Raw genomic sequence first — 18,517 nt, 5'->3', positions numbered from 1 at the left:
AATAATGCTGTATGCCTCACCCATATCCTCTGTGCTTTCATCATACTTGCTTACAGTAGCATTCTTTGATACTAGTAAGGGGACCAAAAAGTGACATCATTAAACAAAAATTGTTATCACACCTGTCACCAGATTCTACAATGAGAACTCTCCAACATGAATCAAAAGACTTTCTTCTTAATCCACTTGGAATAGCACACCATAGTAAGATGGGTAAGGAGGAGAAGGGCAGTTGTGAAACATTCATGGGAAAGAGGATGGGAAAGAAGAATTAACATGATGTCTTGACCACAGATGCTTTTTTTCTTCTTCTTTTAATTTTATGTATTTATTTTTGTCTGTGCCAGGCCTTCTGTGTGGACTTTTCTCTAGTTAAGGAGAAAGGGGGCTACTCTGCAGTTGTGCACGGGGGTTCTCATTGCATTGACTTCTCTTGTTCTGGAGCACAGACTCTAGTGTGTGTGGGCTTCAGTAGTTGCGGTTCCCAGACTCTAGAGGACCGGCTCAGTAGTTGTGGCCCATGGGCTTGGTTGTTCTTCAGCATGTGGGATATTCCTGAATCAGTGGTTGAAGCTGTGTCTCCTGCATTGGCAGATTCTTCACCGCTGAGCCACCAGGGAAGCCCCACACAGGTGCTTCCTTATAAGGAAACTTTATATGCAGTTTCAGAGAAGTGAACATATAGAAGTAGAAGGTAGAGAAGTCCCTTTCAAATTCTATGTTCAATTATCCCTTTTAGCTAATAAGATCAGTTGGTATAAGCCTGGTAACATTTTGTAGAAAGAAACCCTTGTGGTTTCTTTGCATTCTTTCCCTTAGCTAGCTGTGGATATGATAGGTCCTTGGAACTTCATTGGCTCAGCAGTACATGTTCTGAATCATTTTTGCCTATGATGGAGTTGGATATATGGGTCATGTTCTTTTAAGGTATTGACATTACTAAATACATGAGATCGCAGTTTTATTCAGATCAGGACCATGGGACTTCCCTGGTGGTCCAGTGGTTAAGAATTTGCCTGTCATTGCAGGAAATGTGGTTCAATCCCTGGTCTGGGAAGATTCCACGTGCCTTGTGGCAAATAAGCCGAGGCCCTCGTGGGCCATGACTACTGAGCCTGCGCACTGCAACTAAAGGCCCTCAAGCCCATGCTCCACAACAAGAGAAGCCCGCACACCACAACTCGAGAGTAGCCCCTGCTTGCTACAACTAAAGAAAGCCTGCGCGCAGCAGTGAAGACCCCATGCAGCCATGAATAAATAAATAAAATTTATTTTTTTTAAAGGATCAGGAACCATGTACTTTAAAGCCACATTTTTTACGTGCTTCTTTTTTGTTAGCACCAAAAGGTTTAATTGTCTTTCAGCTTTGCCTGGAAGCCAGCCACTCTTGACTAACCGAGATAAGTAATAAGAGAAATACAGAAAGATAGGCCAAAAAAAGTGTGTATAAATTAACATCCCTCTTAAGATTCTTGCTTCATAGGATTTTAAGGAATTTGTTCTGTTTTTCTAAGTATCAGAATCATTTCATGACTGGAAACAGTCACAGTGTGTATAATTCAGAAAGCAGTGAAATTAGAAAATTAGTGTACCAGACCTGACCCAGTCACTTATTAGATGTGTTACCTTGGTTAAGTCCCTTAACATTTTAGAGCTTGCCTTGACTTTTTCTTGTTGTTAATCTCTTGAGTAGATGGCTAACCTGGTGTCAGGAAGGAAGGAAGAATAAAGTATATGTTAGGAGTTGCACAAATTAGTGTTTTAATTAAAAATTCTCCCAGAATATGACTAAATAAACCATCTGGCTTTATATTTCCTTTCACCCACTCTTTGATTGTGTGCTCAGGCGTGTCCGACTCTGTGACCCCATGGATTGTAGCCTGCCAGGCTCCTCTGTCCATGGGATTCTCCAGGCAAGAATACTGGATTGGGTTGCCATGCCCTCCTCCAGGGGATCTTCTGACCCAGGGATCAAACCCAAGTCTCTTACGTCTCCTGTGTTGGCAGGCAGGTTCTTTACCACTAGTGCCACCTGGGAAGCCCTTTGATTAAGAGTTGATAAAAAAGTAATGTGCTATTTTTATATATTTGTTGGTTTATTAACCTTCAACATGTGAAGAAGCACAGCTTTCATTTTAGTGGTAAAGAAACTAGGAGATACTCTTCAGATGTTAAAATTTAAAGGACAGATGAGTGTTCATTGGCGTTGTGGGAAGAAATTAAATTTGCAATGGATTGAGAAATAAATGGGGAGTGAGAAAATGGAGATACTGACAGTACACTGCTCTTTATGGAAGTTTTGTTAAGAATGAAGGGAAATGAATCTAAATACTTCGAGGGATATTGGACTGTGGAGAAAATAAGAGTTAGTGAGGTCATGAGCACGTGTGGAATGATAATGGGAGCTTAACTTAGAGCTGAGATTGAGATAAGGTCCCTGGCAGGGACATCCTCTCTAGCACCTTATTACAAGGTGTAAAATTAGATTGTGTTATGAAGTATCTTGTAGATTGCTGGGCATATGGGAAGTAGCCAGGAAGTCAGAGGATTTGTAAAGCTAAAATATTTGACAGATGTTTGGGAATGAATGGTTGGATCAAGTATTCAAATAGGCAGTTCTGATATGCGTGTCCAGGAAGAGAGCATTTTATCTAAAAATTATTTAGATGAAACCTAAAAAGAATGATGTAGTGCATTGTTTATATTTAATATTATGGTTTCTATTGACTTAACAACTGCACTATAATACTATTTTTTTAATTGTGGCAAAATACACATAAGATTTACTGTTGTAAACATTTTAAAGTGTACAGTTTGATGGCAGCAAGTACACTCACAGTGTTTACCAACTATCATCACTGTCAGGTTCCAGAGCTTTTTCATTATCCCAGACATACACCTCAAATGTATTAAGCAGTCACATCCGCCCCTCCAACCCCTGGTAACCACTGATTGTTCTCTGTCTCTCTGGATTGGATATTTCATATAAATGGAGTCATGTAATATGTGTTGTTTTGCATATTTGGTATCTTTCATTTAGCATAATGCTTTCAGAGTTCATCCTTGGAACATGTATCAGTACTTCATTCCTTTTCATAGCTGAATAATATTCTGTTGTATGAATATACCACATTTTGCTTATCCATCTATTGATGGGCATTTGACTTTCTTCTTGTAGCTTTTGTGAATAAAACTGCGGTGAACATTCACTTACAAGTTTTTGTGTGGACACGTGTTTTCATTTCTCGTCTCTGTATACCTAGGAATAGAAATGATAGATTGTATGCTAACTGTGTGTTTATCTTTGGGGAACCACCAGCTGTTTTCCCACAGCAGCTGCACCATTTTATATTTCTACCAGCAATGTATGAGGGTTCCCAGTTTCTCTGCATTCTTGCTTTGTCATAATCTGTAAAAATTAGTTTATTAAACCTTTGAATCCTTACTGCATGTAAGGTACCATGCTAGATGCTGTGAGTTTCAAAAAAGGGCAGGACAAGACTTTCTAGAAGCAACGATTTTTTTGGCCTTCTGGGAGTTAGAGTCAACATTTATAACTATCCTGGAAGGAGGAAGTGTTAAGTACCCTAGAAGGCACAATTAACTTATCTTGAAGATTTTAGAGAGTTTACTTATGTGGAAAGGCTTATTTATTTTCGTCTTCTTTTAAAAATATTTATCTATTTATTTTTGGCTACACTGGGTCTTTTGTTGCTTTGCCTAGATTTTCTGTAGTTGCAGTGAGCTGGGGCTACTCTCTGTTTCAGTACATAGGCTTCATCTCATTGCAGTGGCTTCTTTTGTTGCGGAGCACAGACTTATAAGCCTGCAGGCTTTAGTAATTGCAGTATGCAGGCTTCAGTAGTTGTGGCTGCTGCTGCTGCTAAGTCACTTCAGTCGTGTTCAACTCTGTGTGGCTAGGGGGCTTAATTGCTCCACAGCATGTGGAATCTTATCAGACCAGGGATGGAACCCGTGTCCCATGCATTGGCGGGCAGATTCTTATCCACTGTACCACCAGGGAAGTCCTGAAAGGCTTATTTGTCGACTATTAGACCAGGGAACTTAAACCCTATTGTGTCGTTAGTAGGAAGCCAGAAAACTTCTGAGCAGGGTAGTAATATAATTTGAACCTGGACTTTGGAACAGAAATCTAGCAGCCAAGAGTAGAGGCTGAGGTAGAGGGCGGGAGTCTAGTAGTGCCTGTGAAACCAGTTTTTTTTGTTTGTTTGTTTTGGCTGTGCTGTGGGACATACAACCAGGAATCAATCCCATGCCCCCTGCATTGGAATGTGGAGTCTTAACCACTGGACTGCCAAAGGAAGTCCCTGAAACCAGGTTTTTAATTGAAGAGTAACTGGAACCAGCAGCAGCAACTGGAACCTAGAGTGACAAACAGAAATGGAAACTAAGGAGTGGAACAGATAGGACTTGGACACTCTTATATAAATCTTGATGGTCTCCTTAGATCTCATCTCTTCTTTTGATTTTAAACATCATCTACCAAACACTACCAAACGCTGGGCTTCCCTTGTGACTCAGCTGGTAAAGAATACGCCTGCAATGCTGGAGACCTGGGTTCAATCCCTGGATTAGGAAGATCCCCTGGAGAAGGGAAAGGCTACCCACTCCAATATTCTGGCCTGGAGAATTCCATGGACTTATAGTCCATGGGGTCACAGAGTCGGAGACAACTGAGCAACTTTCACTTTCACCAAACACTAACAATTCCCAGAATTCTCTGTCCAGAATAGACCTCTCTGAGATCCAGACTAAATACTTGATATCTCATTCAAATTTTTTAAGTCTTGATAACCATCCCAAAAGTTTTGAGTGATGTATTTTTCCTTCTCAGAATTTCTCAGTTGTTAAGCTAAAGTTGCTCCAATTAGTTGTTCAATAAAAATAGCCACAGCCCCAGAAGGCATAACCAGAGTAAAGACATTTCATTACAAAAACATTTTACTACGAAAGTGAAACAAAATGCTTGTAGTTACACCATCCTGCTGCTGCTGCTAAGTCGCTTCAGTCGTGTCCGACTCTGTGCAACCCCATAGATGGCAGTCCACCAGGCTCCCCCGTCCCTGGGATTCCCCAGGCAAGAACACTGGAGTGGATTGCCATTTCCTTCTCCAAAGCGTGAAAGTGAAGTTGCTCAGTCATGTCCGACTCTTAGCGACCCCATGGACTGCAGCCTACCAGACTCCTCCATCCATGGGATTTTCCAGGCAAGAGTACCGGAGTGGGTTGCCAGTGCCTTCTCCGTACACCATCCTAGTAAAACCATTATTGACATTTTAGTCTTTTGCTTCTAAAACAGGAATTTCTTTTTCCTTTATCTGTCCTCTTTCCTCATTTCCTACTTGTCATTCGTCTCCTCACCACCACGTTGTACATGTACATGCACAGACCACACTTTGATAGCTTGATGGCCTGGTATGTTGGAGATGGTCAGTAAGTAGTTATGGGATATATAACAAATTTAGAACTTTCACTCCAGTAGCAAAGCATCACAAGTTAATATTCCCTCTACAGTCACTGCCTCAGCTGAAACTCTACTAGAGTAATTTGGGGTTGAATACTGACTTGAAAAGATAATGTGTGTCAGAATGTACCTAGTGTGCTTTGTTAAAGGGAAATATTTGTGTTTTAAAACTGAGGCATTTTCCTTCAGGTCTGTCAGTTTTATAACCTAATGATCCATCTTCCTGCCTTGAATTTCTGGTTCTCTGTTTAAACCAAAATTCTTACAACAGAAAGGGTGCAACAAATAGTTAATTATGTTATTTTAGATGGAAACTTGATTTGATATTTTTCCATAAGAAACTGTTACAGGGACATTATCATTATGTATTAGGTATTCTAGATATTATTGTTGTTTAGTCACTAAGTCATGTCTTTGCATCCCCATGGCCTGCAGCTCACCAGGCTTCCCTGTCCATCACTGTCTCCTGGAGTTTGCTCAGACTCATGTCCGTTGAGTTAGTGATACCATCCCGCTATCTCATCCTCTGTCACCCTCTTCTGCTCTTGCCCTCAATATTTCTCAGCATCAGGGTTTTTTCCAGTGAGTCAGCTTTTCACATCAGGTGGCCAAAGTATTGGGAGCTTCAACTTCAGCCATCAGTCCTTCGAATGAATATTCAGGATTGGTTACCTTTAGGATGGACTGGGTTGATCTCCTTGCTGTCCAAGGGACTCTCAAGAGTCTTCTCCAGCACTGCAGTTCGAAAGCAGCAATTCTTTGGCACTCAGCCTTCTTTTTGGTCCAGTTCTCACATCCATACATGACTACTGAAAAACCATAGCTCTGATTATATGGATCTTTGCCAGTGAAGTGGTGTCTCTGTTTTTTAAAACACTGTCGAGGTTTGTCATAGGATTGTTTCATTGCAGGTATAGACCTAAGTAAAAACAATCCTGAGGCTTTCCTGGTGGTCCTGTGCTAAAGAATCTGCCTGTCAGTACAGGAGACACGGGTTCAATCCCTGGTCCAAGAAGATCCCACATGCTGCTGGGCAACTAAGTGGCAACTAAGTCCACACACCTAGATCCTGTGCTCCATAACAAGAGAAGCCTGTGCACTGCAACTGGAGAATAGCCTCAGCTAACCACAAATAGAGAAAGCCTGTGCACAGCAACAAAGACCCAGTGCAGTCAAAAATAAATAAATTTTTTTAAAAAACACCTGAATTATACTGGAGGAATAGTAAAAGCCAGTTAGCTTTTACTCCCTGTATCAGTCAGTGATGTGGTAGTTATTTACCAAGTTAATCCAAGCTAGAAATCAGAGTAGGAACTTTTATTTCTCTTTTACTCCCGTATCCCATCAGTTATGTAGTTCAGTTTATTTTACTTCTTCCTAAGTATGGATATGAGAGTTGGACTGTGAAGAAAGCTGATCGCCGAAGAATTGATGCTTTTGAACTGTGGAGAAGAACTCTTGAGAGTCCCTTGGACTGCAAGGAGATCCAACCAGTCCATTCTAAAGGAGATCAATCCTGGGTGTTCATTGGAAGGACTGATGCTAAAGCTGAAACTGCAATACGTTGGCCACCTCATGCGACGAGTTGACTCACTGGAAAAGACTGATGCTGGGAAATTTTGTGGGCGGGAGGAGGAGGGGACGACAGAGAATGAGATGGCTGGATGGCATCACCGACTCTGTGGACATGAGTTTGAGTGAACTCCGGGAGTTAGTGATGGACAGGGAGGCCTGGCGTGCTGTGATTCATGGGGTCGCAGAGAGTCGGACACGACTGAGCGACTGAACTGAACTGAAGTATTTTGTGACTTGGCTCTTAATTTGTTTATATTAAAAACTGGTTTTCAAAACAAAATTAAGTTTTCTCTAGGTTGTGGATTGTAATCAGTTCTGATATTCAAAATCTCTAGGCTGGACCACAGAACCAATATCAAGAGCTTATCCTTGAACTAACTATTCCTTGTCCTCTGTCCATGGAATTTTCCAGGCAAGAATACTGGAGTGTGTTTATGGTGTAGGCTTAGTGCTCCTCGGCTCCTGGAGTTTTAGTTCCCCAACCAGGGATGGAATTCGCATCCCCTGCAGTGCAAAGTGTATTCTTAACCACTGGACCACCAGGGAAGTCCCTATTCATGATATTCATTTATCTGTTGTGTTTATTTCCTCCTTTTCATGCTGTCTTAAAAAATTATTAATTATTAATCTGTTTCAAAAGGATTATTGTTTTAAAAAACCATTCCGATTTTTTCTGACCTTATCTTTCTGTGTTTCTTTAGATTTTTTTTTTATTGCTCATTTCCCATCATGGAAAAAAAGAGCAATAAAGTTCAGTTTGATTTAATCTTCTTTAAAAAATAAGTTTTTAAAGCTTGTTTTTTATTAAGTATTTCTCTAGCTGTTATAGTGCAAATTTATTCATAGTGGTTTTTCTTCTACTTAAAGATTTTGAAAGTTTCTTTATCATTGTATCACTTCTCTCACAGTAAGAAATCTGACTCCCATTTTCCCCTAATATTTTTTACTTTTTGATCAAATCCTGGTATGTAACCAACCTGCATTTATTACCTCCTCCCTTATATGTATTTCTCCCTAATCACATCAGAGTTGTAACAACTGTGGAAGGCACATTGCTGCATGGAAGCCTGCAACCCACTTGGCCATGTACCTTTGCCAGGAAATCCTCGTTATTCCTCTTGAGGTTCCCATACTCTGCATTGGACTGTACTGGGACACTCACCTAATGAGGTCCAACAACCTTTGCAGGACTGCTGCCATGCACACATTTCAATATCCTTCTACCCTCTGCGGACGCCCTCACATCCTGATTATGCCCCAGTACCTTGCTCTGCCCTCTGGAGCTCCCCCTTTGCTGCTTTTACTTCGCCTGATCGCTCCTAATGGCTTTGTATAGTATTTCTTCAGGAATGGGAAGGAGAGTGGGAACTGAAGAGGAAATTGTTTCATGATTTTAACATAGTAAGAGAACATAGACTTTTATTCTTTGGAACTTATTGAGACTTCTTTTACATATTAATAAGGTCACTTTTTAAAATTATTACGTGTGTGTACTCTGCGTGGTTGATGTTACACATATATGTATTACAAAGATATAAAAAGTGTAGAGAACAAGTGAATACCCATCATTCAGTTTAATAATGTATTACAGATGCAGATCAAGCACCCCGGAACCTTTTTTTGATCCCTTTCCCGTTGTTTCCCCACAGAGGTATTTACTGTTCTGAATTTAGTATTTCTTTAAATAGGAATTGATTATATGAGAAATATTCTATAAACTAGTATTTACCACTGTAGACCAGAATTGCCCACAGATGCAAACATTCTCTTTTATCAGAAAATGTTCTAGCCCTTGGAAGTATGTTAGGAATTTGCCAAAGAAATATTTATGTCATCTCTTACTGCATATCTTACGTCAGAGAATAAGCACTTAAGTCTCTTAATTGATAAGTAGGTATCTAAAAATACGTAAATACATGAGGAATGCTATGACAGATGTCTTGTTTTTAAGCATCTAGCTGTTGTTAGTACTAAGTAATTAAATAGTTGATGACTGTGTAATAAACCAGTTAGTTATGCCTCTTTGACCGCTTATGGCAAGCTGTTCCAAGTATGAGGGAAAGTCTGAATCTAAGGGATTCTAATTTGCATTTCTGAATTACATTTGATAGCTAATTGGAGAAATGGTTATTTTAAAGATAGATTTTTTTCACCTCACTTTTCCAAAATCCTTTTAAAATCCTTAAAAAATTTTTAGCCAGTTGTTGCTGTAGGTGGTGGTACATTAAATTAATGTTTAAATTGGACTTGAGTTTTGTCTCCTAGACCTTTGTCTCCTAGGTCCATCATTTGACCATGTCTCATTTTAGCAATTATATATAGTAATTTTGCCTCTTGTGATACATTATTTTGTTTTTTCATTTATAGTGATAGATTCCTGTGGCCTTTTAAATGATTGAATAACAATGAAAATGGATCCAAAGTGACTTCTCTACTGAAGCAGAAGATTCTTATTACCTTCCATTAACTCAATTTAGTCTTTGGGAACGGGCAGAACGAGTGAAATACAGAAAACTAAAGAGAAGAAAACCTCACTTTGGAGCTTTCTCCGTGACTGTTCTTAAGCCCTGCTTTTCACTTGTTTTAATTTTGCTGTGAATTTATAAATAGTGAAGACCAAAGAAATAGAAGAAACATTTGCGAGCTTTATACCAAGAAATTTGCCTTGAAAGCTGCTATTCTTGGAGGGAAAACATATCAAGTTCCTGTCTGGTTTTTTTTTTTTAAACAAGCTTTCTTATGTCCTTAGATTTTGAAGGATAAGACAAATATAATAAACTCATACCTGCAGACTATTTTTACCATCTGTGTAAGAATAATGAGATTTATAAATTAAGGGCTTTGTAATGTGGATGTTTTGCTCCTAGAGTTGACTACTCAGAAGATCTTTTATAGCTTGTCAATGTTTTATTTTTGATCTATCACTTAAATGACATTATTTGACCAAACAAAAGTCATTCTGTCTTTCTAAGCTATGACCTTGTTATGAACAGTATTTGCATTCACTGTGCAAATGTCCATGTATTATCTATTTAAGCAACATCGTAGTGCCATCACTCAAGGAAGTTGAATGAGGTGAACATTGATATAACTCTTTCCCCTTCCCCCCATTTTTTAAATGTAACAAATACTTTTTATGTTCCCCTCCCCTTCCCCTTTCCCCTTCCCCTTTGGGAAACGTGTCAGGAACTAGATAGTTTAAGATGAGCAATTAAGGGGACTGAGAGATTGATCCACACAGAGCCTGGATTCTTTTTGCTTCATCATAAGGCATTCTGCTGGCCCGGCTAATTAAGTACAAACCTTGTGGAAATCCAGCTGGCAACTCAAGAAGTTCAGGAAGCAGGACCACAGAGGTTATACTCTGGGGTAAGTATCCTCCTATGTCTAACTTTGGAAGAAGACTGTGTATGTATATGTATCATGGAAAATACCTACTCTTTTCTGATGTATTCTGGAGACTTATCAGTGAGGTGGTTTGGATCTCTCAGGAAAATTGATTCTGATTAGGAGAGGTTAATGTGAACTAAATAGAAAAACTGTTGAGAAGTTATAACTTCCTTCTCTAGGAAGATTTTTTGCTACTGCTTTTGCCTGAAGTTACCTGAAGCAGATTAATCTTTTTTTTTTTTTTAATAAATATCTATAGTTTGGGGCTTCCCAGGTGGTGCCAGTGGTAAAGAACCCGCCTGCCAATACAGGAGACATAAGAGACCATGGGTTTGATCCCTGGGTCAGGAAGATCCCCTGGAGAAGGAAATGGCAACCCACTCCAGTATTCTTTCCTGGAGAATCCCATGGACAGGGGAACCTGGCGGGCTGTAGTTCATGGGGTCTCAAAGTGTCAGCAGTGTTTGAAGCAACTTAGCATATACCTGGCATGGCATATATCTATAGTTATGAGTAGTTGTTTATTCTTAAGGTTCTTCTGCTATAACCCAAGAATTCATTAGCTTCTGTCATATTACCTTCAGGGCTATGTCCCACTTTATCTGTGTTGAATATTCATGGTTATATATTACAGACTGTTGTTTTTGTTTAGAACTTCTCTGATGTATGAGGCCAGATGAGTACTCTAGAAAGGCTCAGAGAGCAAGTCTTTCTGTAAAAGGGCGACCTTAAAGAAACAGCAGACTCCTTTACTTGATACCAGGTTCTTCCAAGAATAGATGATTTCAGTTTTCTCATTTTCAGATCCTGGCCATGAGGTTGGATGCCTCACCTTGTTGAAAAGAGACACTGGACCTAAATGGCGCAGCATGACTTTGTTCCTGCTTGGCTAAATTTCTCAACACCACAGTCAGCTAAGGTACTGTTCTCCATTCTAGTAACCATCTCAATACCAATTCTTTGCATCCTTGTCTTCTCTTACAGCCTCTTGTTTTACAATCTAGTTTTTTTGTGTGTATATTTAGTCTTATCTGAGAATTTTAGATATGTTTTCATAAACTTATCTTTCTTTTATCTTACTTTTAAGATATAAATAGGGTATAAACACTTAGGCAGTTCAAGTCAGTGTGTACCCAAGTGTCCTATTTATTTCATTACGTTAAGCTTTCTTCATCATGTGGCACACTTAAGACTTCCTATGTTAGCTGTGGAACACTTTGGTTTGGGGGGAAATGGATCTTCAGAATGAATGTACATATGTCTAAAGTAGTAGTTGATGAGGAAAAAGGATAGACAGTAATTGACTACTACATGACTCTCAGATTAAATCCTAGAAATTCTATTTCAGAGACAGTGGTCTGCTTACTGATTTTGGAGAAAATGTTTGCATTAAGGATAAAGACAAATGGAATATATTCTTGATAAAGGAAACCTTCGGGAAGCTAATAAAAATACTTCCCATTTTGCCACCTAATAGAGGAGGGACAAAGTTGATAAGTAGTCTCAGAAAAAAAGCATTTTTTTAAACGTGAATTTTGGGGAAGATGTTCCTGGTCTGTCTAGACCCACAACCCTTTGCTCTAAACTTCAGTTTGAATTGCGCTTGTGAAATTCCCAGCCATCTCATAATTGACATAATCTGCCTCAAGGGTTGGAGGTGGTAGACCTGAGGGATTAGGTATGGGATCTAGGAAAGTGTTTAAAAGTAGGCAGATCTTATACCTGCAAAGAACAATTGATTTAGCGCCATGAACTTGGTAAAAAATTAGGAAATGTAATTTATTAATACATTTTTCCATTAAGCCTACAGTAAGCAAATTTGTGTGGTATTAGCATAAAGATAATGTGAAGTGATAGGATAGAAAATTCAAAAATAGTCCTGTATATTTAGTCAGTTGATTTTTGACTAAAGTACCAAGGTAATTCAATGCAGAAGTGATAATCCTTTTTAACAAGTTGTTTTAGGACTGGATATTTATGGGGAAATAGGAGGGAGAGCCTCGACCTTGACTTTATAGCATACATAAAAATTAACTTGAAGTGGATTATAACCTGAGTTGAAGAATTAAAACCCAGTAAACTTTCGGAGGAAAGGAGAAATCTTTGTAACCCACTGAAAGAAAATGAAAGTCTCTCAGTTATGTCTGACTCTTTGCGACCCTCCGGACTGTACAGTCCATGGAATTCTCCAGACCAGAATACTGGAATGGGTCGCTGTTCCCTTCTCCAGGGCATCTTTCCAACCCAAGGATCGAACCCAGGTCTCCCACATAGCAGGCGGATTCTTTACCAGTTGAGCCATCAGGGAAGCCCAGGGATACTGGATTGGGTAACCTATCCTTTCTCCAGGAGGTCTTCCTGACCCAGGAATCAAACTGGGGTCTCCAGCACTGCAGGCAGGTTCTTTACCAGCTGAGCTACTAGCGAAGCCCTTGTAACCCACTAGAATGGCTAAAATAAAATCTGACAAATACCAAGTGTAAGTGAAGATATTAATAATAAGGAAATAGATGTAAAGATTTCTCTGACACAACCTGTAGTTCTCCTATAAGCACTTTTAAAATGCTGGGAGTAGTGGGCCTGTAAACCATACATTTCATGGATTTTTAAACTTTGGTTTTCTATTTTTGAGAAAAAGATTGTTATAGAATACAGCTACTTGGAATAGGAAAGGACATAATAGTGTTTCTCAAAATGCTTTATTTTAGTTGTGTAACCTCTGAGACTTACTCTCTCTGACCTCCTTCCTCATGTGTAAATAAAATGGGGATGATGTCAAATTGTAATCTTATTATGAGTATTAAACAATGGAAATAAGTGTTTTATAAAACTATAAAAACTTTTGTGTGGTTGTTAATGGCATGCCAAGGTGATATTTAAACCTTTCCTTTCTCTCCAGTTCGAGACTAATTTACACAAATAAGCTGTTTAGAATTATTTTAAAAGCAAGCATCTTCCTTTTTCTTTCAAAATTAACAACATTTTTAAGTGTAAGTTTTGGAGCTTGTTCTTCTGTATATTGACTGATTCCTCCCCCACCCCCCACCATGCAAGTAATTGAAGTAGCCTGTTAATTAATTCAATCAGTGATTAAATAGGCAATGTAGGGCTTCTCAGAGAACTATAGCCCTTAACTATGTCCCATGTGCTCAAAATGGAGATTTCTGCCACCAATATTACTTGTTTTCTAGAAGCCTGATATAAAACTGAAGATAATGAAAGAGATTGATACGTACTTATCTGTTTGCTTCTCTATACTTTATTATCATTTTAGTCACCTACAGCGACTTTCGAAAAACACGGAGAGCACCTACCCCGAGGAGATGGTAGATTTGGAGTTAGCCGTCGTAGACATAATTCATCTGATGGCTTTTTCAACAATGGACCTCTTCGAACGACAGGAGGTAGGACATACCCAACTTCCATGACTATTTAAGCTACTCAGAGGAAATCCAGGCTGAGGGTACATGTCCATAACCTTGGAATAGTGATCTTTTGTAAACATAATACTCAATTAGATCCTCCAGTAGTCATTACTCAGCTATATTGGCTTTCTAACATTCTTAGGTTCTATTGAGTCATTTATTCAATTAAAGAACTCATACAGAAATTACATTAAAACAAAATGATGTATCTTGTGGGTTTTTGTGTGTGTGGACTTAATTTTTTATTTAGAAGGTCTCCTGACAGGCTTTGGCAATACCATAAATTAGATCAGGAAGCATGTGGCCCTCTTGTTTCTGGATTTCCAGAAAGCAAACACACTAATGTGTTTCCTTACTTTTTCAGATTCTTGGCACCAGCCCTCCCTGTTCCGCCATGATTCTGTGGACTCTGGTGTCTCTAAGGGAGCATATGCTGGAATCACAGGGAACCTATCTGGTTGGCATGGCTCTTCACGAGGTCATGATGGCATGAGCCAGCGTAGTGGGGGTGGCACAGGAAACCATCGCCATTGGAATGGCAGCTTCCATTCCCGGAAAGGCTGTGCCTTTCAGGAAAAGCCACCTACAGATATTAGGGAAGAGAAGAAAGAAGATAAGGTGGAAAAGTTGCAGTTTGAAGAGGAAGACTTTGTAAGTATAAAGGTTTAGTTCTGCAGTTAAAATCTAAAATGATTCTTAAACCCTGTTAATAATGAGAACATTTGAGGAAATACATAAAAGGAGTCCTGCATTTAGACTTTTATTGTTTTTATGAAGGAGTTGTTTAATATGAAGATGAGGACCAAAATTCCTGTATAATTTTTAGCAAATCTTAATATTTTTTCATCTTTATGCCTTTGGAACTTGAAAAAAATCCTGAGTGTTCTTTAAGTTTTATAAGATTCAATATTCAAATATATTTATGGAAAACTGTTAAATTGTCTTTCTCCAACTATCGTAAGAGGGATGTTTTTCCTCTGATATTGCTTGCTTATATAAACAGTTGTGATAAGTTTAGAAACACACAGTTAGGAATATTTTAACTGTTGCCTATTTATGCTACTGTGTGTTGAATTATATGCTTTTTGACCTCTAAGCCAAAAGTAGTTTTTGTGCACCTTTAAAAGTTTAATAATAAGTTTTATTTAACCAAATATATCCAAATTATTATTTTAACCTGTAGTCATTATCTTCAAATTACCAAGATAATTTACATTCTTTGTTATACTAGGTCTGCAAAATTCTTTGTGTGTTTTATAATTTTACTACATCTTAACATAGATAACACATTCCAAGTGCGCAGAAGCCACATATGACTAGTAGCAAAATCCTATTAGTGCAGCTCATTATTTTTAAGTAGCATATTAGATAAGCGAGTCACTTTTATGACACCCATTTCATGTTATCAAAGCCAACTAAAGAGTAAAATTTAGGCATTCAGCCCGTCCTTTCCCAAGTCTAGCAAATGATCTGGGGGCTCTTAATTTAAATGTTACTTATTGATATTCCTGTTTCAAGGTGCCCATCCTTTAAAACTTTATTCCTGGAAAAGTCTATAATACACCAATACATTAAGTATTTTACCAGAATGTCTTAAGTACTCAGTAGTCCAAAATGACTACACTAAATTATAACTTTATTTATTCAGTAAATAAGCAAATTCAAACAAGACCAGTGGTAGTGATTAGGAAACAAAATCTCTCTTGCTCATCACACTTTGAGAACTTGATGAAATCCTCATCAAACCAGCAGCAACAGCAAAAAAGTTGAATGGTATTCCTATTATAAAATGAATTTCATTTTGTAATTTTCACACAATTAAATGAACCTACTGTAGTTATAATTTCTGTCTTACCTGAACATTTATCTAAAATACATATTATTATGACCACAGTCAGCTGAGCACATGGAAAACAAGATCTCTTTTAGTAGTTTCTTGTATGCTTTAGTTTTAAAAAAAAAGATAATGAGAATTGGTGTGGGGTAAGGTAGAAGTTGGGACGACGGAGAATGAGATGGCTGGATGGCATCACCGACTCTGTGGACGTGGGTTTGAGTGTACTCCAGGAGTTGGTGATGGACAGGGAGGCCTGGCGTGCTGTGATTCATGGGGTCGCGGAGAGTCGGACACGACTGAGCGACTGAACTGAACTGAACTGAACTGAAGGTAGAAGTTAGGTAGAGTACCTTTTAAACTGGTGCTATACTACTGATTGGCGTAGTTTGATAACGTCTATTATCAGTTCTGTGTTTTTTCCAGTGAGAAATGAGTTGACAACAGAAAGAAATGTTTAAGACAGCGTTATCTTCACCTGCTAAGTCACATCATACCTGAACAAGGTCAATAAGGGCAGGTTTATTTTGTGTTTACATTTTTATGGCATATTCTAAGTGTACATTAAAGTATGGAGAAAATGGTCAAGTGCACTCATAACCTAGCTTTGTGAATGTTGACATTTTGCCCAGTATGCTCCAGACCATTCTTTTACAAATGAGGCAAGATATTATAGGTACAGTTAAAGCTTCCCTAACCATATTCTCCTCTTTCCCCTAAAGGTAATCACCGTTTTTATTTCAGTGTTTCTCATCATATATGTTTTTTTTACTATTAGGTTGGTGCAAAAGTAATTGTGGTTTCAGACTGAATTTTAAATCATTATAACTAGGCTCAAACATATCTTTGTTAACCAAAATAGGAACCATTACAGTGAACACATTTTTGCCAATGAGAAGTAAGTTTGTTTATTCCTGTAGCATAAAAATCCATGCTTTGGGATTTGACAGACTCTTGGAAAGTATTTTCTGCCTCCCGCTAGTTTTTCCTTGCAAAAAGTTGTCAGGATGCTTGAAGGAAGTGGTAGTTGGTTGGCAAAAGAGTGGATGAATATGGTAGATGAGGTCAAATTTCATAGACCAATTCATTCAGTTTTTGAAGTATTGGTTATGCGATGTGTAGTTGGGCACTGTCATGCAGAATTGGGCCTTTTCTGTTGACCAGTGCTTGTCGCAGGTGTTGCAGGTTTCGGTGCATCTCAGTGATTTGCTGGGCATACTTTTCAGATGCAGTGGTTTCGCTGGGATTCAGAAAGCTGTAATGGATCCGACCAGCAGCAGACCACCAGTGACCATGACTTTTTTTTTTTTGGTGTAACTTTGGCTTTGGGAAGTGCTTTGGAGCTGCTTCTCAGGCCAACCACTGAGCTGATCATTGCCAGTTACAATATAAAATCCACTTTTTGTAGCACATCACAATCTGATCAAGAAATTATTCATTGCCCTTGTGTAGAATAAAAGAAGATGACACTTCAAAACAGTTTTTTTAATTTACAGTCAGCTCATGAGGCACACACTTGTTGAGCTTTTTCACCTTTCCATTTTGCTTCAAATGCCAAATGACTGTAGAATGGTCAATGTTGAGTTCTTTAGCAACTTCTCCTATAAGAGCAGCAGCTTCAATGACTGCTCTCAGTTGGTCGTTGTCAACTTCCACTACAGCTGGCCACTATACTCATCTTCAAGGCTTTCATCTCCTTTATGAAACTTCTTGAACAACCACTGCACTATATGTTTGTTAGCAGTTCCTGGGCCAAACGCGTTGCTAATGTTGTGAGTTGTCTCCACTGCTTTACGACCCATTTTTATCTCGAATAAGAAAATCACTCATATTTGCTTTTTGTCTAACATCCATTTCACATTTCTGTGGTCTAAAATAAATATAAACAGCAAGTAATAACTCATTAGCAAAAAACCATAAAGCAAGATATGCACATTAAAATTATGTATATAACATTACCACATTTATTTAAGAATATATTCCATTATCAAACAACAAAATTCAGCAGTGCAAAATCACAATTACTTTTGCACCAATTCCATATATGAATACTATCACATCATCTGCTGCTGCTAAGTTGCTTTAGTCGTGTCCAGTGTAGTTCTCTTTTATTTCCTTAAAGTTGTTTGAGATTTGTCTATATTGATACATAGGGCTCTAGATCAGTGGTTCTCAACCCAGGAACAAATTTGCCTCCTTCAGAGCACATTTGACAATATCTAGAGAAATTTTTGTTGTCACAACTGGAGATAGTCCTATTGACATCTAGTATGTAGAGATCAGAGATGTTGCTGAATTTCCTACAATGCACAGGACAGCACTATAACAAAGAATTAACCAATCCCAAATGTCAGTAGTGCCATGGTTGAGAAACTCTGATGTGTATCTTTTTTACTGCTATATAGGAAATATTCTGTTGTATGAATATACTAGGTTTGTTTATCCATTTTCCTGTTAACAGTTTGTTAAAAATCTTGTTTTGGAGGATAAATCTAAAGAATGGAAACCATGGCATTGTAACTAGAGAAGAAAGAGTGAAAAATAAGATTTCTACAAAAATTAAAAAAAAAAAGATTTCTATTCAAAGGAAATTAGTAAATAATAAGTAATTCGTTTGAAAAGGAAAAACAGGAGGAGCAGGATTGGAGGGTAGAAGATAAAGAGGTCTTAATACCAAAGAGATGGGTGAGGTAAATTAAGAGGTATGCCTTTGGAAACAGAGGTGGTAGTTGAGGTTTATGAATAGACAGAATCATGCAAGGAAAGTAATATATTCAGAGAGCAGGTGTCTGAAGTAGCAGTAAGGGG

The 18,517-nt window shown here is 38.4% G+C and overlaps 1 protein-coding gene across 5 annotated transcripts in view; it reads left to right on the top strand.

The window, feature by feature from the left end:
* GPBP1L1 (GC-rich promoter binding protein 1 like 1) overlaps positions 1-18,517 on the top strand; it is a 63,419-nt gene that overhangs the window by 23,683 nt on the left and 21,219 nt on the right. For 4 of the 5 annotated variants that reach the window (XM_055403706.2, XM_055403707.2, XM_055403704.2 and 1 more), the window contains exons 2-5: positions 9,428-10,429; positions 11,255-11,369; positions 13,725-13,854; positions 14,240-14,526. In XM_055403706.2, coding sequence (XP_055259681.1) covers positions 11,310-11,369; positions 13,725-13,854; positions 14,240-14,526 — 477 coding nt within the window. In that variant the 5' untranslated portion in view covers positions 9,428-10,429; positions 11,255-11,309. Of the gene's footprint in view, positions 1-8,005; positions 8,712-9,427; positions 10,430-11,254; positions 11,370-13,724; positions 13,855-14,239; positions 14,527-18,517 lie in introns of those variants that run through there. The other variant, XM_055403705.2, reaches the window with a different exon arrangement.

The sequence above is a fragment of the Moschus berezovskii genome, chromosome 4 (genome assembly GCF_049115385.1).
Source record: "Moschus berezovskii isolate FMDL1 chromosome 4, NW_MosBer_1.0, whole genome shotgun sequence".
NCBI lineage: Eukaryota > Metazoa > Chordata > Mammalia > Artiodactyla > Moschidae > Moschus > Moschus berezovskii.
Note: the sequence above shows the minus strand (reverse complement) of the source record. Positions and strands in the feature narration are given on the sequence as shown.